At 41.9% G+C, this 20,182-nt stretch overlaps 2 protein-coding genes across 2 annotated transcripts in view; one reads left to right on the top strand and one right to left on the bottom strand.

Annotated features, from left to right (window-relative positions):
* The window catches only part of LOC126564696 (rab GDP dissociation inhibitor alpha), a 442,469-nt gene that overhangs the window by 67,416 nt on the left and 354,871 nt on the right, over positions 1-20,182 (bottom strand). The window lies entirely within an intron of this gene.
* LOC126565795 (thrombospondin type-1 domain-containing protein 4) overlaps positions 1-20,182 on the top strand; it is a 94,024-nt gene that overhangs the window by 45,695 nt on the left and 28,147 nt on the right. The window contains exons 4-6 of the mRNA XM_050223004.1: positions 5,286-5,376; positions 5,443-5,545; positions 5,615-5,772. Coding sequence (XP_050078961.1) covers positions 5,286-5,376; positions 5,443-5,545; positions 5,615-5,772 — 352 coding nt within the window. The remainder of the gene's footprint in view (positions 1-5,285; positions 5,377-5,442; positions 5,546-5,614; positions 5,773-20,182) is intronic.

Raw genomic sequence — 20,182 nt, forward strand, 5'->3', positions numbered from 1 at the left:
GTAATACACCCTTCACGCATTCAAATTGTTTATCACAAGCTTAACGGAGGAACTCGGTAATTAATCTGCAACGTTTACAACGTTTGTTGGTTGTTTCGCACGTGTACTTTGTAATGTAAGGGTTTTGTAGGGTTGAAGTGGAGTTGGACTTCTTTTATTGTTGCCGTTGTTGATCCTGTGGCTTGCCAAAACCTTCTGCCTCTCGCCTCACTATTTTCCGCTATTTATACCTGTTTCCTAGCCCCAGAGTTGTTTCAACTCTGGCTGTTGTCGGCTGTTTCTTCTAATGGATTGCCGCGTGGATGCTACACTACTCCCCCTCTAATTAGCGGAGCGTAAAATGAACCCTTTTTGATATGTTATCAATGTAATGCGCGGGCTTCAACCTATCGACGGAGATGGATTCATGCCTTCCGTTTTTCTCTATTACAAAATATTTCCTTAATTTTCTTATTACCTTATACGGCCCTTCGTAAGGTGGTTCGAGGCCAGCTCTAACCCTATCAACTCTAACATATACTTTTTTACAGGTCTCCATATTCTTATCTATGTATACTTTAGTGTTCGATTGCCGTGGTGAAGTGGGAGATATTTTGCTAAAAACATTTTTCAAACGCGTTACATAATCATGTGTTTCAGGCATAGGTGCTAACGATGGAGCTAATAAATCTGCTGGTAGCCGTAAATTCTGTCCGTAGACTAACTCGGCAGGAGTACATTTAAGATCTTCTTTGTACGATATTCGTATTCCTAATAGTACTAAGGGTAACTTCTCAGTCCAGCGTTCAGAGGTGTCATTTGCCATCAATGAACCTTTTAATTGTCTGTGAAAACGTTCTACTAATCCATTTGCCTGTGGATGATACGCCGTAGTAGATATATGATGACTACCCAGCAACTTAGCTAATTCCGCGAATAGTTTGGACTGAAACTGCCTACCTCTATCTGTAGTAATGTTTACGGGACATCCAAATCGGGATATGTAATGTTGTACTAACGTTTTAGCTACTGTCTCAGCTGTTATATCGGACATGGGAAACGCTTCCGGCCATCTAGTATACCTATCAATTATGGTTAATATGTACGCCATATTATCGGAAAGTGGAAGCGGCCCAACTATATCGATATGTATGTGATCGAATCTACCTGATGGAAGGTCAAAACGAGACAAAGGTGTGTGCGTATGCCGATTGATTTTAGCTTTCTGACAACTATCACAAGCTTTGGTCCATTCATTAACATTTTTGTTCATACTGGGCCAAAAATATTTTGAAGATATAAGCTTTCTAGTCGCTCGGATTCCGGGATGAGATATGTTATGTTGTTCCCTGAACAGTGAAAATCTAAAATGCTCTGGAATGTAAGGGCGATTATTTCCGGTTGACATCTCAAAATATATCTCTTGATTGTTTATGTTTAATTTATCGATTTTGTATTTTGATGTTGGAGCTTGATTTTTTAAAAGCTTTTCTAATTCCGGGTCAGTCTTTTGACTTACAGCTAGGGAATTGTAATCTAGTCTGCCAATTTCACAATTTTCCCCAATCCGTGATAATGTATCCGCTACAACGTTACTTTCCCCTTTAATATAGCGAATATCGGACGTGAATTGTGAAATATAATCCAAATGTCTGTATTGCCTGGGAGTTTTATCTGCTTTAGAGTGAATAGCTGAAGTGAGAGGCTTATGATCTGTTAGGATAAAGAAATCTCTACCCTCGATGAAGTATCGAAAGTGTTTGATGGCTAAATAAATCGCTAATAACTCTCTATCAAAAGTGGAGTATTTCTGTTCAGCCTCCGACAGTTGTTTAGAAAAGAATGCTAACGGTTCCCAAGTACCATTATTGTCTTGTTGCAACACAGCTCCGACTGCTATGTTTGAAGCATCCGTAGTTATGTTGTAGTTAGCATTATTATTTGGATGTTTGAGTAAAGTGGCCTGAGCAATACTAGATTTCAATTTTTGAAAAGCTATTTCGCATTCCGGAGACCAATCCCAAGCGATTGACTTTAACTTGGTGTGGATGGCAATGTGTTTGTGCAACGGTTTCATTATTTCGGCGATTCGTGGAATAAACCGATGGTAGTAATTCACCATTCCCACAAAACGTTGTAGCTGCTTTAATGATTTTGGCTGAGGAAAAGTATTGATTGCTTCAACTTTATCCTTGGTTGGGGTAATACCCTTGCCATCAATATGATGCCCTAAAAATTCGAGCTGGGGTACTCCGAATACACATTTGGAATGTTTAAGTTTAACATCGTTCTTCGCCAACCTTTTCAGGACTTCCCTCACATGTGTAATGTGTTCCTCTTGAGAAGTGCTTCCTATTAAAATGTCGTCGATGTAAACGAAAACATAGTCCAAATCTTGAAAAATTGAATTAACGAAACGTTGAAAAGTGGGTCCAGCATTCCTAAGACCAAAAGGCATTCTTAGGAATTCAAAAAGACCAAAAGGTGTGGTTATCGCGGTTTTATACACATCTTCCGGGGCAACAGGAATCAAATGATATGCCTTTATAATGTCTAGTTTGGTAAAGTGTGAACAATTATGCAGATTCATCGCAAAATTTTGGATATGTGGGATTGGGTATCGGTCAGGGATAGTAACCGCGTTCAACTGACGATAGTCCCCACATGGTCTCCAATCACTATTGGTTTTAGCAACCATATGTAAAGGTGATGACACTGGCGATGAAGAAGGACGGCAGATGCCCAGTTCCAGCATATGCTGAAATTCAGCGTGGGCAGCCTTATGCCTAACTGGGTCAAGTCTCCTGGGTTTTGAGATAGGAAGTGTTCCCTTGGTATGAATGTGATGCACCACTTGATGGTTAATTGGTTTGTTGAAATCCGGGGAGTCCAATAGCGAAGGAAACTCCTTCAACAAACCTGTAAACACATCGTTAAAAGCAAATAATTTGGGCGATGGTGTATCAACCTTTGCTATACTTGCTTTTGTGGAGAGATTGGTAAGTGGATCCACCAATCGTTTGTTGCGTAGATCGACCAATAAACCATATCGCTTAAGAAAATCTGCTCCTATTATTGGATGGTTTACTGCAGCAAGCACAAAAGAATGAGGAAAAGATCGTCGCAATCCAAGTGAGACATTTAGAAACTTTACTCCAAACGTTGGAATAGGAGTTCCGTTTGCTGCAACCAAAATATCACTAGACTTTGTTAATACTCCGAAAACTGAATTGGGAATCACTGATACATCGGCACCACTGTCTATGAGAAAAGTGAGTTTAGAAACTTCATCATGAAGAAAAAGTCGGCATGAATATGGGAATTCTCCAACAGATTCGGTATCCGTGGAATTTATTCGTTTCTTGTCAGCCATATTGGCTACAAAACTGCAAGGCTTAACACATTTCGTTGCCGCACTACCATATTTGTTATGATACCAACAAAAAAACTTTTTCGCTTTCATTTGCATTCTTCCTCGCGAGAGACTACGCTTACGGAATTCTTTACGTGGAACTGATCGATCGCGATCGCGTGAGACATGCATTTGCTTAACAAGGTTTTTTAGTTCTGACAATTCACTTCTAAGCTCCGAGATTTCATTCCGACCTGGCTTTAAGGCACACGCACTAACCGATGCTCCCTTCGACGCTTCCCATATTTTATCAGCAATGGGTAATATTTCCGCAATGTTAGTTTTAGCCATGGAAATAATAGCAATTTCTATTGATTTCGGTAAACGCCCTAACCATAAACGAAAAACCAACTTATCTGAGAATTCGGTAGCTCCGGCCAGCTGCATCAGTCGTCGATGAAAATCTGAAGGGCTGCTATCTCCCATCTCGGCGTTGTACAGCAGCTTGGAGATCCGTTGTTCTTCGCTGATCGACAGGCGTTGCAGCAAAGCGTCCTTCAAGAAGGTGTAGCGATTGTTGGTCGGAGGATTTTGGACGATGTCGATCACTTTTTCGAGTATTTCAGGCGACATCGCAGTCAGCAGATGAGCGTATTTGGTGCGCTCTGATTTCGTTCCGGCGTTCTCAAACTGAGCCTCCGCCTGTATGAACCAGGTATTTGGCGAGCTGGTCCAAAATGGCGGCAGTTTGACCGAACTGATGACATCGCGGCTAGTCTGTGGCTGGACGACGGAACTTCTCTCTCTTGGTAGTGGCGTCATCGGCGGCGTGGTGATGGTTGCTTCATCATAACCATCGAGTAGCGGGAAGGTTTGCGTGGGCTGATTTTCGTCGTTGGTTGTCGCCATGGTTTTTATCGGGGTTCTTAGCATCGAAAGAACTTACGTCCCGATTACTTGCTGACGGTGTAGCAGGTATGGCAGGTAGACGGTGTGGTGCTGTGCGAATCAAGCGTCCCAAGGTGTGAGTGACGACACTGGGATAAGACGCCGATCTGGAGTGTGGGAGATGAGCGTTGTCCGTATGCTAGATACGTCTTTACTTGCACACGCGCGTCGTGTTTAGTAGCTCACTTTTGCGCAGGAACTTTCTCACTACACTCTTTGAAAATGTCCACACACTACACAAAATTTCTACACGTTCACACTTCACACGCGTCCACCGAACGACAAAAATTTTCACGTTGCGTCACGAAACTTCACGTGTTTGACTTGGCCGCGGACTGAGAAGGTTGGCAACCGGGTGATATTCTGGAACGATGCTGTCTCCGTTGAAACGTCTCCAGAGGGTGATGATAACCAAGACGGGAAGGACAATGATCAAAAGGAAGCTTGAATTCTAAAAAGAACTCTGAGTAGCGTATAAAGTAGCTCGAGTTCTGAAAAGAACTGTTTTTGCCGCCTGTCTTTGGTTTTTTCTGTTTCCCTTTTGCTCGCTGATTCGTGATCCTCAAACGGCAGCTCCTCTCCGAACACGTACGATCACGTCGGGGTCACCAATGAAGTGGAGTTGGACTTCTTTTATTGTTGCCGTTGTTGATCCTGTGGCTTGCCAAAACCTTCTGCCTCTCGCCTCACTATTTTCCGCTATTTATACCTGTTTCCTATCCCCAGAGTTGTTTCAACTCTGGCTGTTGTCGGCTGTTTCTTCTAATGGATTGCCGCGTGGATGCTACAGGGTCTACAACTTATCTACAAAATAGGAACTACAATTTGGTTTCAAAGCTTTTCAAAGTTCAAAGATTCAAAGATAAGTAGCTCGAACTTTACATTCACGGTTACTGAAAATCCTTCTTAATATTTTCACACGTTTTTAAATAACTATAATGTTTAAGGTTTAATGTAAAATAATTAGTATTTTTAAATTGCAACTTTTATTTATTATTCTTTTCAGATACATCAACGGTAAGAAGAGCACCAAGCCTGCAACCGAAAGTTTTGAATGCATTGGAATTATTAAGCGTTACCATCTGTGCAATGAACAGGTACAATATAGTAGATGTACTGTTTTAAAACCTGCTTCAATATTCTTTAATGCATACTGCTTATAGGAATGTCCTACGACAGATGGTGATTTCCGTGAACAACAGTGTGCCAGCTTCAACAGCCAAACGTTTCAAGATAAACGCTACATTTGGGAAGCATTTGTTAAAGGTATTTTGTCGCTCTTTATAAAACAATAGTTCAAACATCAATGAACAGCACTAATTTACTTCTGAACAGAGGATGCCGAATGCGAGTTAAACTGTAAACCAATCGGGATGCGCTATTTTGCAACGCTCAACAAAACGGTCATCGATGGAACGCCTTGCTCGAAGCCCACCGAATACTTCCGCCGCAATAACAGTGGCCGTGGAATATGTGTCGAAGGATTATGCAAGGTATGTACCCATTCCTATACTCTAGCTCCAAGCAACAATGCATTGTTGCTTATCTTACACCACAAGCCATAAATATATGCAGGATAACTGCATTTATGGAGGTTGGCATGCATTGATGAAGCTATTTCCTTTTGAATGGCACGTTGACTTCTAACGAACCAATAATGCGGTGTGTAGTGTAGGGAAAAAAGGAATTGCTTTCGCGTACAACAAACCGTACCCTGTAATGATCTGAACGACAAGGATCTGTTTGCTTTTGTTGTGTTGAACGTTTAAAAGGAGCTGCTATCGGATGGGAAAGGTCGTAAAATCAATTTATGTTATGGTTATGGTCGCATACTTTAAATTTACGAGCTGTCTAAATCATGACCGCGTTAGTTCATTTGTTGTGTGTACAATACACATTTAACAACAGTCTGACTTCTGTTTAAAAAAAGAAAGATACAAAAGGATGATTTATTATTAAAAATCATGAAACCTTGCTGCAAACACACTTTAACCATGCGTTCCATGGTTCTTTAAAAATTGCTGTTGCTTAAATATTCATGGTTGCTGGTGAAAGCTTAGCGAGAATGCCTCACTACCGACCTCTATATTAGTCTAGCGAAACTACTCGAGGGAGGGCTTTTTCACTGATCATACTCATGCGTAAAATTCATGCGCAGTCTTTGCGATCGTATGCGTTATCCAATCGTATCTGAGAATATGTATGTATGTATGTGTGTGTGTGTGTGTGTGTGTGTGTGTGTGTGTGTGTGTGTGTGTGTGTGTGTGTGTGTGTGTGTGTGTGTGTGTGTGTGTGTGTGTGTGTGTGTTGAATTAAATTAGTTTGCTTAGTTGAATTGCTTTTGAATACCCGAAATCATTTTCGCGGTCTATTGGTGGGTTGTCAATTGCTTTCTTTCGTTTATTTATAGAGGCTTTGAGTCGCTGAGGCTGCACTCGCCTCCCTTTGGGTTCTCAATTTGTGTGGACGAAGCGGGTGAAGAAGCATAAATAAAGATCGAGCGCCAACGCCAAGTTAAGCGTTGGACTGAAATTCATCATTGGATGATACGTTGTAATTTTTGTTTTATTCGAATGTATTATCACAGAAGATAAAAAGCGTTGTAATTTACTAATTTCGTCCGACGACTGGGTTCTTTTCAACAATAATGAATATTTCTCATCGCTAGCAAATGTATAACATTTGAAGTTTTCATACAACAAAAGCAAAGCTGCTATTCCAAATTTCGGTTGCTTGTCTTTAATGCCATTATCTTTACATGCTACTCACGTCGATCCGTACCGCTAGTACACGAGTTCACGCTCCTAAACCGATCTTATCGCGTGCCCTGATTGATGATGCTCATCATTATGAGTAATTTGTTGCAAATGAGAATCGAGTCCTCTGGCCACAGCTCATCCTCGCTATCAGTTGCGTGCGATCGACATCCTGCACCGCAGAATCAGTGAATGCGTGTGTGTGCACGTTTACAAGAAAAAAGGATTCTCAGGGCATTGAAACTCATCTCACCGCTGATATGCTCCACCCGCGCTCATAATATGTATGCCCGCAGGCTGGAGGTTAAAGCACTTGATGCGCGTGCACCATAATACCCATAATAAACTAACCATGAAGAATCGGGTTCTGTCTATTGAAGTGCAAAATTGATACCATTTCGTGTTGCGGCTATCGTAGTGCTGTAAAATAAAAGTGCTGGAGTTTCAGTAATATGATAACAATTCTGACTGGATATTTACGCCATTACCAATTTAGTACTACACGAACAAAAAAGAGTCGCCTTTAAACAAAAAAGAAACATTGTTCACTTGTTTGACGCGTTCTGCTTTTGCTTGGTTGGAGGTAACATGTATTTGGAGAGAATTTTTTCACGCTGCAAGGTAGATGTTTCCGTGTATGCTGAGCGTAGGAGTATTAAATTTGCATACGGACCATTTTAGAGCTTTGCCTAATCCAACCGTGACCACCAATTCCACCAAGATAGTCGCGAAATTCGCCATAAAGGAATGCCAAAAATCCGCTCTTTGATTTTGCTTTACGGAATTTCGATCATAAAATTCTTATCGATTGGTATAGGTTCTCTGTAACGGCGTTTGATTGAAAACGATCGTATTTTTATGAATGGCGCCTTCATTCCTGTCTCATCAGTTCTTCTGATCGTTCCGAATTTCGTTCCACGCGGGCCGCAAGTCGCAAGATAATTCCCAGTCGATAATTTACTCTTCCTTCGCTGGCACTGTGCTTTATGCTTCCTTGGTTCGTCCATCTGGGCTTTGTATGTTGCCGTCTGTTGATAGCTTTATTTGCGCCGAAAACAAAGTAAAAGAGTTGATAAAATTGTGCGGCACAGTGACGGTGATCGGATTGATTTGATGACGATTGAATTATTTACCCGTTCGACCTCGGAGTGATGTTTCCGATGAATCAATCCCGAGGCGATGGAGTGTGACTAATTTATCAATTCAAGTAGGGGGGGAAGGCATGCTGTTTGCGAGTGATTTACGCACAGCGCATGCTGACTGGGGGCTTAACTTGTCTGCTAAAAATTCTTGCCGAGTCTACGATCGGTGAAATATCGGTGGAATGTGATTGAAGAATTCGAAAAAAAAATTTGTTTGAACATCAGTGTGAGCGAGTTATTATCAACTATCTAAGTTCATGTCTGGAACAACGTCGTTCAGAAAAATATGCCACATCAATTACCCAGATATTTAACATTTTATTTTATTTTTGATATTTTGTGTACTCATTGATCTACTCAGTACTCAGTATCTCAGTAATCTCGTGATGTTTATTACCGAAATATGGATTCAAATAGCTTTTTAAACTATTTCAACACGCAATGAAATCTATCAGAAGAAAACCTAACCAGCGAGAAACGGATAGAAATCTTGATGTTATGCTAATTCTGCTGCTTAACGATTCAGGTCTCTTTGATGAAATTATCTATTGGTAGAAATAAGCTCTCATTTCAATATTTGATTTGCACGTTTTTTTACTTTAAGTAAGCATCATTCATTTAAAATTTATGCAAGATTTTATCATTAGTTTACCCAACACAGCGACAACGCGTGGAGTTAATAATCATAAACAGCAGCATAGCGATTCAATTCATGTAGGAACGCTCATGCTATGATTTATAATTTATGTTTATATATTAATTGGAATTAAATCAGACTGTCGGATGGAATAAAAATATCAACTCTCCCATAATCTCCCTTAAACTGTCAAGTCGAATCATAGCATAACTGAGGAATAAAGTTGTAAAATCAGCTCATCCCGTAAATACATTTGAATGTTTAAACATTGAAAAATAAAACACGCACGCATCCCATACTCACACCAGCATGTACGATCCAATACACCACAACCAAATAGAATTAATCGTCGCTCTCTGGTGTAAAGGGAATTTCTAGCCAAACCCATAAAAATGTTCATTCGCAGGCTGACTGCACGTTGCCTCGTCTACGTTGCCGCGCTGTATCAATTTTTCCAACCAAAAAATTCGTGACCGAAAACCAGCGGCCCCCGGCCCGGGTGATGGTTGCGGGTTGCTTGGGGGCGCTGAAATGATTAGCGAATGATTTAAAACAGAAAACACGTCTAAACGCGCGAGCACCACCATAACACGTTCCGTATCACGGGTGCTTGACTTTTACTTTAGTGTTTAGCACTCGGTTCCACTTTGCATTTTGGGGATTTTTCTTCATTTGTTTCCAACACATGCCTGTGTGCAATCTCACCCACTTACACCTACCCGATAGCCCAACCACCAGCATGGGCGATGTTCATCTAATGCTGTTTAACGGGCGAGGTAGCAAAAATCATTGACTAATGAATTGGGTAGATCGCCCAAGGGGGTTTTTATAAAGGTATCCGGCTTCTGGTGAGTGATGGAAGAACTATTTATAATGTAGGAATTTAATTTAAAGTGCAAAGTATTTAACGTTCGTAATGAAGCTAAACACTATAGTCTGTGCTGTGGTTGAAGTAATTAAAGCATGCAAATTTATATTGTTTTGTGTCTATTTATCTATCGAGCTACAATTGAAGGAAGAGCATTTTGCAACTTAAACTTATCGAGCAACTTTAAGCCATTGTACTATGCGAAATAGATTCTAAATTCAGAAGTTGTTCAGGTTTTAAACGGCGTTCGGGATAATTTTGACAGTTACATTTTTGTTTATAACTCGTGATGGAGTTGGCATAGGAAAACAAGCAATACGTCGTTCGACAGCTAAAAGTGTATGAAACAAGCCACGAAAACATCCCGTGATAAAAAAATGCCAAAAAAGAGTACATTGTGGAAGCGGATCACATGCATCATGATGATCCGCGCCGGACGCGACAACCGCCGACACGGTTAACACCCAGAACAACCGGTGGCTGGCTTGCTGCCCGGCGGACGTGCGTCGGGTGCCGCAAACCAAGTTCCCCCAGACGGTGATGGTGTTTTCCTGCGTGTCATCGGAAGGGGACGTGATGCCGCCCCACTTTTTCGAGCAGGGGCTGAGGCTGAACACGGACGGGTACATTTCCATGTTGGATACCGTCGTAAAGCCTTGGATCACGAGAGTGCCCAACAGCAGACCGTGCGTGTTCCAGCAGGATTCCGCTCCGTGCCATACAGCCTCCAAAACGATAAAGTTGTTGGCGGCCAATTTCAACAACTTCACCGCGCCGAATGTGTGGCCTCCCAGCTCCCCGGATTATTTCGTGTGGGGCGCGGTGGAAGGGGACACCAACAGAACCTCCAGCAACACCAAGGCGGAGCTCAGGTCCGTTTTCGCGGCCCTACCCCGCGAAACTGTCGCCAGGGCTTGTTCCCGGTTCCGGAGACGGGTGGAGGCCGTAATAGAAGCCGAGGGCGGATATTTTGAATAAAATGAATAAAATACATGGTAAGCTACTATTCCTACTATTTCAAAAAAAGTTCCCAGATGATTAATTTTGCCATAAAAAAAAATTTTCTTTCTCCGTGGTTTGACTGTCAAAATTATCCAGAACGCCCCTATGTTCATGCTGATATATTGTGCAAATGTTACATTATATTGGTTATTTTTCCTCGTCGCCAAAAACCGCTGCCGTGGTGTTATGATACATATCCTGTTTATCCATTTGAGCTCAACTTTAATTTCGATTCATTGAATAAAATCGTTTATCGTACACTCGCTTACACAGAGATTGTTTACCGAACGATTGCCCTGCCTGTTACCTTTCTAGTGTAACCATATCTGCTGAAATTTAATTTAAACAATCCAGTTATGTTATCCAATCGCTTAATAATTCCATCGCCATGACAGGTCATGATGAATAGTAATGCTAAGCAAACAATGCTACAGTTCGAAAACCAAAAAAAAAGCTCATCCAATCGCATCCAAGAGATGGCGTGAGATCAAAGAGGAAAAACTCACCGTCATGGAGATTTGTAATTTAGCACATAAATAAATAATTCCTAACCCCGGAGAACATTGCAGCACGATTTATGTGTCCGACCCAACCAGTGACACCTCGGTTGCGTGCTGAAATGTTTGGAGAATTCGTCGCACTGCATTGGGTTCGGAAAATTCCACACCAACTACATCCCGAGTGCTCCCTTTTCTTCCGGTTTCACTATTCTAATTGTGTAGAATTGTTGATACGCGATGATTTCCTGGCAATGGTAGTCCTTCGCACAGTTGTGTTTACTCAGAGGATTGTTCGCCAACAGCAAATGGAGGCCGACTACTCCAAAATTGTTTTCAACCGTTCAAGTTCAATGGTTATGTTTATGCAACAATTAGGAACCGTCAGCGAGCAAAGCGGTGTGTTACGGTGTGTAGACTCGTCATTCCATAGACCAGATGGCCACGATTTAGGAATTATGATTATGAGCAGCGCGTTTTATTTAGCCCACTCCTTGCGCGAGATGCGCTGGCTGTAGATGTTGTGGAAGGTCAGATAGATGAAAGTGGCTTACGTAGAAGCCATAAACAATACGTGAAAAGATGCGAACGTTCCACGCGGTGCTCGACTTTCAATGGCACCAGCCAATGTTGCGCTGGGTTGGGCGCCCTTTTCACGTTCGATCGTGCTTGAACTGCGAGCGAGCGACGCACGGTGAAAAATAGATCACCTTCATGGATGACGTTATAGTGTGAAAGGTTCTGGCCGGAAGAATAGTGTGCTAGTATCGATGCAGCATCGATTGTCGAGAGAGCGCGTTCGGTGCGGGGAAAAAGGCAAAAGCAATCATAATTTGGATCCATCAGGCGGCGCGACCGTCGTCGCTCTTTTCCGCCGCTGCAGGCGAGCAAATTTGTGGATCCACACCTTGTAGGAGCGGTAGAGCTTCAGTTTAATAAGCTATTTATGCGATACAGCTTCAATTGAATTGAACACCAGCGGTGAGACGTAGAGCATTAATCGAATTCCTGTCTAGACCATACGTGCGTTACAAATACGTATTATGCACCTTATGATTTCATGTCTCTACAACGGGGGGTTTGCTTTAGAACAGCTTAATGCTGTCCGGGTTATCACAAGTCATTCTAAATGAAAGTAAAGGGTTCAAGATATGCAGTTTAATAAAGGAAAATTGATTAAAAGGAAGGCGAAAAAGATGTTTCTAGTTGCTTTAAATAGATAATCATAGAGAGTTCAAATTTCAATCTGAAAGATAACAGACACATTTGTACTTTTGATTATTTGCACTATATAATAAATGTACTTTTGAAAGAAATAATATTCTCAACGCAAAAGATTGTAAAACGTATAAGAATAGAGAAGAGATTGTAGTTTTTTTTTAAATCAAAGCCTCTATAAATAAATGGAAAAAAAACCTGCATCATTCGTTAAAGCCTTTGGCCATTCTGGGGCATTGCTCAACGATCAGACATAAAAGACTTTGATTGATATTCTTGTCTTGATCTTTTCCAGCGCATGGACGTGTGCCATGGCGCCTATACTATCAGGCCGGTCGGAATTAAAACTATTAATTAGAAACAGAAGAGATTAGAAATGAGAAGTTTTACTTAATTTACGGATCCGTTCAGTAGGGAAGTTTATCTCTATTAATAGGCCTGATTATCTCTTACAAACGGAAAAGTGTCAAGACAAACTTGTCATTACAAACGGAAAATAAATTTGCATTATGAAACCGTTCTTGTAACAGACAAGTTTCGTTAAGCAATTTTTTCGTTAAATCTTCAAAATCAATGTGTCAAAGCGATGAAACCAACAAAAACAAAACCAAAAGTGTAAACAAAGCATTCTTTTTGAGAAGATCTTTTGAGCTGTAGCTGGTATTTAGGATATCAAAATGATTTTTTAAATCATGTGAGCGATGATAACAGTAGTGATGATGAAAGAACGGAAGATCTCACTAAACAACGTAGCTTCGTAGTATGTTCGATCCTTTGGAACTTACTAATCAAGTATGAGTTTAATCTGTGAATATTTTGTGTAAAACCTTTTTGGTATGTTCTCGAAGTAGCTCTTTTGAGATTTAAGAATTTTTTTCGGAAATCGAAGGAAATTTTCCTCAATATTTTTAATGAGATTGAGCAAAGTTTCTGCCTGTAAGGGCGTAAGGAATCACGCTAAAAGAAATGTTGGTTGCTACGCAGCGGATTCTTGCGGAGTCGCAGCGGAGTCTTGCGGGGAAGTTAAAAAAAAGGGAACCCAGAAAGATTTTAATAAAGCTCAACCAACTTCTAGAAGAAACGTTGCCGCCCAATAACATTTTATTAGAAATGGAATCAAATGAACTTCAAGATGTTCGACGATATTTTAGCCGTAGTGGCATCCTTAGCTTTCTGAAGTAAAATACGCACATTTTGGTTGGAACTACACAAAAAAACTAACTGGAAACACACAAGAACAAGTGACGGAAATAGTGTTATTGTGTTATAGAATACGAATTCTTGGCAGTTTACTTGTAAGTTTACCTTTCGTTAAGTTTTTTTTTTGCCAAAAACAAACAACACAAATGGCTGTCATAATTCGAATCTTCCGCGTTTGACAATTTGTATGTGATAATCAGTCCTAATATCTTACTTTTTAACAATAAGAGCAGGCCATCCAATAAGCAATAAGCTACTTTAATTCAAAGGCAACTGTGACTGTACATTATGAAAATTATTGAACTCTTTATCATTTTAACCTTGACCGTTTAAAGAAATTGTTGTGAAATGGTATCTTTAAACTTCCATTTTAGTATAAAAAATTCACAACATTGATGTGAGTAATATCCATCAATGAGTGTTCATCGCTTGTTTTTAATAATACGGATTTAATGGTAATACACGATGTGCACGATAAATTTGACAGCTCCTGTGCGAATTGATTTTTTTCTTTTAATGAAGTAAATAAGATAAAAAAATATTTTCTACGAAGTTAAGCTTACCATGTTGGCTGCACAAATTACTCAAAATAACCACCCTCGGCATCGATGACCGCCTGTATTCGCTTCCGGAACCTGGAGCAAGCCCGGACTGGGTAAGGCCGCAAAAACAGTCTTAATTTTTTGCACTAATTCTGCTTTTGTGTTGGTGTCCCTGTCAACCATGCCCTTCACGAAATAGTCCATAGGGTTCAGGTCCGGGAAGCTGGGAAGCCAAACATTAGGGGTGGTAAAGTCGTAAATATTTTGTTTAAGCCATTTTTTGCGATTTGGCGGCTGTGTGACAAGGTGCCGAATCTTGTTGCCACACATAAGGCCTACGATTGACCACTTTGGGTATCCAGGGCTTGACGACCGTGTTCAGCAGCTTGACATAATCATGATCGCTTCCATAGTTCCGGCGGGTTCCACTTATTAGGTTCACTCGACATTTTGAGGCGTGTGGCTTTCGAATGACGTTTCGTTTGTTTTGATACGATAACGCACGAACTGTAAACGAAATGAGCAAGTGTCAAATTAATCTTGCCCAAGGTGTACTTCTCAGAATCATCGTCGTCTTATGAAACTACCGATCTATAAACTACATACCAAACGATGGTCGTCATGTGTTAAAGAAGATAGGTTTGACAATAACGATGTTTCAAATTTTGTTATTGATATCGACATTCGTCTAGAATACTCAGTCATGCAATTTCCGTGTAATGGTCCATGAGATAGACGACGAGATTAGCATAAACTATTTGCTATCTTAATTGAGTTACTTATTTATTTGCGCTTGAAACACGGCAAAACGCGTTATGCCAATTGAATCTCCTACAAGCTTACACTGATTAAAAATATCACTCACAAGCCATCGATTTCATGGTACGTTGCTTTCGCACAAATTGTTGATGTCTTCGCTTAAAAAACACTAAGTGACCGTTAAAACACTCATGGACCCCATTTAGTAAACCCGCTATCCATCACCAAGCTTGACTTTTCATATTCTAAACTTCACAGCCCCCCACTAATACCGGCCGTGCATAAATTCTTTACAAACAAGCAAAAGCAACGCACAAACAAAAAACAAACACTAGTCCTTGTTAAGTAAAGATTTCCCGCTCAATCATGTCGGAAAGGTTGTCTGCCCTCCGTCACGTTCAATGCGGTTTGCTGGTGATGATGGATACGGCAAAAACGGCTGATTCTGAAACAGAAGTCTTGTAGAAAAATTCATAACTTCTGCACTTTCTCAATCTTGTACGGGTTTGGTGAGATGCGCCGAGTGGGAAAAGAGGAGCAAGCCTGGTAATGCAGTAGGACAACAGAGGCATATCAATCAGTTGGTGAAATGTTTGCGAGAAACATAGAGGGGGCTCCATGAGTGGGTGCGTAGTATATGGACCCTATTAAAGAGCATCCATTTGATCCTTTCTGTGATTTTTTATTGAATCTAAGAATTTTATATGCAGAGACTATTAGCGTGTGTCTGTGTTTGGGAGTAACTGTGTTGCTCTGTGGAATCCTCATACAGCTACCGGGATGAGTGGCAAATAGTTCGAATACTTACTAGCATTTTCTAGGACTAGGAAAAAGTTGCATAAAATACTAAACAAAGAAAAGGGTAAGCGTCCCAGAAGGTGTAAGTTCTCATCCGAATCACCATGTGCTCCCCCACGTAGCCGGCCGTAAGAGCATATGACAAAAACATTTTTCCGACTTTAGAAAAAAAAGGGCATGCAATACCTCGTTTACAGGTATGTACTAGCAGCTGTCAGAAAGGATAACCGGAAAGAGACTCCTTATCCATTATTGTTGTTGTTGCTACTATGGCCGGTTTGGAGCACGAGTGCGTTTCCCGCACTCTGGCGAATGAACGCTCTCCCAGCACGAAAGCGATCGTGCTTATGCGCTCTCCTTCGCTATTCTCTCGAACGTATGCTCTCGGATGCTTTGGAGCTTCGGATGCCCCACGCTCGGAGTGTTGCATCCCCGCTGGATTGGGGATGCCAAACAACTACGCGCCATACTCTCGGTCGGCCAGTCAGTTCGGTCAGCGACTTGTTCGGATACGCATAGTGGATACCGTTGTGCGTCTCGGGCGACAGTGTTTTTCAGCTTTTCCTGCTGCGGCTTACGTACGCGTGTGTATGTTGTGAAGTTTCCACTGGTGTGTTTCCCCTGCTGTTCCACGGTGACTTGAGTCGAGCGGCAGAAAACAATTGCAAAGGTAGTGCAAATCCTGGCGCTTTAGTGCAAGTGCAGCCATGCGAATGTTTGTGCTTCGGTACAGTGTTGTGCAGCGGTGCTGCAGGCTTTACTACCAGCGACCGGGGAAGAATGAAAGCTCGGGAAAATGAATAATAGTGCATTCGCTCACCTGGCCCAGTGCGGCTCGAACAGGGACGTGCGGGATGCATTGGATATAGAGAAAGTGCGTACGTGGTGCAACGCGGAAAATAGTAGGAAAACAAAGAAGATCTATGCAACACGTGCAGCAATTGTTGTGTGCTTTGTGTTGTGATTCGCTGGGCAAACGTTCTAGGCATTGTTGACCGTCCTTACAAAATCTGCGTCACGAGTAGCAATGCAACGCATTGTCTACCAATGAAAATGTCCACCCAAGTGTACAGCACAGTTGCTTCAATTATCATTATCGTGCATGTGTGTGTGTGTGTGTGTAATACAACTATTGTTGTACCATCATTATCATCACCAACCAGCATCACCAACGTTCTGGATCGAGTCGATGGATACGCAAGACACGCTTTTTTATCTTAAAGGCCACGTAAAGTTCTCTGCGTAAATACGCATTCGGTGCGATAAGAGCAATCAACAGTGTTCGCCTAGCGCATAAACCTTCACGGAAACACGTTCCAGGCACGCGTATGTACCTGGCCGCCGTTACTCGTAGCCCGAAGTGAAAAGATTTGACCATCTTTCGAGTTATAACGTAACGCAAGATGAAGCTTTCCTTCGCGAGAGGTTTCATAACAAAAAACAAAAAGAGTTAAAAGACATCCCTGAAAAGGTGGTGGTTGCGTGTGGATGTGTTCCGTTTTTACCGCAAGTACTAAGCAAAAGTCTTTACGATGGTGCCCCCCCCACCGGTCATGGTTGTTATCACGATTTGGCTGAGATGAAACAAATAAGAAGAAAAGCAACAAAAAGAACGCCCCAAAACCCGGTGGAAAGTTTGTTTTTCTTGGTCTCATTTTATTTTTACTCAACACCTACTGAACACACTGACACGTAACCATGTGCACGGGCGGATATAGGTGGAATGTTTTATTTGAATTCGTACGTTAAGGAAGCAGATAAAACGGACCTCTGCCCCACCTGCTCTCGGGGTTGGAAGTACACCGTTACATCATTCGGTTGATAAATGCAGCTCATTCTACCGCCCGCCCGCCCGTAGAATCTGATTTTAATCCACTTTTCTATCAACCAACTTCTCCGGTTGGATCTTTTCCAGAGTTTTGTGTTTTTGCTTTTGCAAATGTCATTGTCAAAGTTTTTGTGCGACTCAACACCGTTCCACGGTACGTTCTGGTGGAAGGTTGCCGGGTCGGTTCGGAGTAGCAATAAAAAAAAAAGAAGACCAGCCTCCTACCAGAAACTGACACGGAAAAGTTTATTGGATAATTAATTTGAAGTACACATATTTCTTGAGGCACTTTAATGGGCGAAGTAGCTTTCACTTCCACACAGGAGAGGCCATAGAAGGACGCGCTGCGCGAAAAGTCTCCGGGCGAGAAAAGTGGTGAATAATGTTATGATTCGTTAGCGAACCACAGTGCTACAAGTAAAGTACGCCGGTAAACCCATCTAAAGCCGGTGGGGATGTATCAATTATGCTAAATATAATGCCATTTCCCGTGCCATTTTCCCAAGGTGCGTCACGTATCCCTCCATCGTGACGCACCGATCCCTTTTTTTTGCAGATGTCACCGGTGGGGCCATTAAGAAAGGTGGCGGGAAAGGAAGTGTTGGAAGGCGTTGCGAATATTAAATTAAATTTATAATTACACGCATACATTTGTAAATCTCGCAAATGTGCCCGGTGAAGCATAAAAACGAGATTCTTGTCCACATTATTGTCACAGTGGCGTCTTCTAGCGTGTGTGGATGGGCACGGCTGTTGTGGGTGACATATTTTAGAGGGGAATTAGGGGTTTGTCCTTTTTTGTTTCGAACTGCTGTCCCAACGATTACAATCATGATCACTTGTCACGCTAAGCTTTGGCTCAATGTTTGATGTCGCTGTTTTGGTCACGCTTCCAGTGCAAAATAGCTCGTTGGTTCATTCACATACGTCCGAAGCACGTTGGCCAAAACTGTAACTGAGCACGCGGGATTTTTTTTTTTATTCCGCTGTAAAATAAATGGATCGATTTTTCGCCCTTCCCTAACGCTGGCATACCTTACAGCAGACGAGCTTTAATGCAGGAAATGGCAACAAAAACAAAGCCAAACATTGACAAACACCGCACAGGCACACATACCCGTTCGCCAAATGGCCATAACCCCTTTTTGTTTTTATTTTCGGTAGTTTGGTTGCCAGTCGGACAGCGCAAAAGGATCGGCAATGCACCGTAGATCGGGCAGGTCGGTGCAGAAAGGAAATTCAAGTGAAAATTCCATTCCAGCTCAAATCAATTGCCAATAAACTTCAATCACGTCCACCGACATCCATCCGTCTAGGCGAGTAGATGGCTTGGCGAGGCGTTTGGCACGCTGCTCTAGGTGACCGGAAGTCTGTTCAGAACCTACAGTTGAGCATGTACACGAAACGGACGACATTCCAATCCCCGTTCGATGAGGAGCTTTGTGGCGGTCGTTATGTCCCTCGTGTTTTTTTTTATCGCTCTAATAGAAATTTGTGTTGGTCCTTTTTTGTAGGGGGACTATAAAAGCTGGAAGGGAATGAACAGAACAGAGGGAAGCATTAGTTCTGTAGCAGGGATATTATGAGGGAAGTTTTTGCGAGATGGAATTTCAATAAATTCATCAACTTTCCCCATACTTAGCCAAAGCCGAAAAGCTTTCCTACTCACGGGCTGGGAATGCGAACGGCACACGTTTATTCGGATGGAAATAAACGAGAATACTGTTATATATTGTGTGTCGCGATTAAGGTGATCTTTACTTAGCGGTGATTTTGCTTTGTTATCAATGTTACAAGAATGTTAAATTACGCTATCAAAGCTGTCGTTTGATCTTACCGTAGGTTGAGAATTTATATAATATTTGTCTACCAGCTGTGAAAAAGCATAAACAACAAATACCTTTATCCGTATCCGATGAAAAACGTGGAGTGGAAATCAAAATAGAATAAACCTTTTCAAAAAACCAAAAATCAATCCGTTGTACGAAAAATTGAATAATTGACAAATACATGCAAAACAATCAGTATCAGAGCGCGGTAGAAATAAGACATTCCCAGGTTTGGTCGTTCTACTGCGAATAAAAAATGACCGATTTAAAAAAAAAAGAAGCAGATGCGTATATCAATGATGAATGAATGTCTGTGACAGGTACGAATCTAGCTCAACTATAAGTCCCAGCAAGGCTCGAAAAACGTTCTACACGGCAAGTCTCATCCCTGCTACCCTTGCGGGATTTTACACAATTTTCCATTGCGTACGTGCGCGAAAAGCGTATGTGGAAAACGTGTGATACGCGTATTCATGAACTAAACCCGCACCAGCACAAACCACTCGGCATTTCGGGGGGAAGGATAGGATTGAGAGCAGCTCGACGGATTGCTAGACACCATCGGTGGGACAGCGCGTGCACAAACGCGTCCGCTAGATGGTACTATCATTCTGTGACTCGTTGGGCACCGGGTTTGGACGGGCCAGCTCGTGCTTCGTGTCGATATAGCTCGCCTCCGAACCGTAACAGTCAAACATTGCCCTTAATCCCCGGAGTTCCCGGAGATATCGCACGGGGAGGAAATTGCGATCCGGGGATTTGTACTTTGAGTGGTCGTTTGTCCTTCGCCGCTTTGATGACTGCTCCATCCGGTTGGTGCGAGCGAT

This window comes from Anopheles maculipalpis, chromosome 3RL (assembly GCF_943734695.1).
Source record: "Anopheles maculipalpis chromosome 3RL, idAnoMacuDA_375_x, whole genome shotgun sequence".
Taxonomy (NCBI): Eukaryota; Metazoa; Arthropoda; class Insecta; order Diptera; family Culicidae; genus Anopheles; species Anopheles maculipalpis.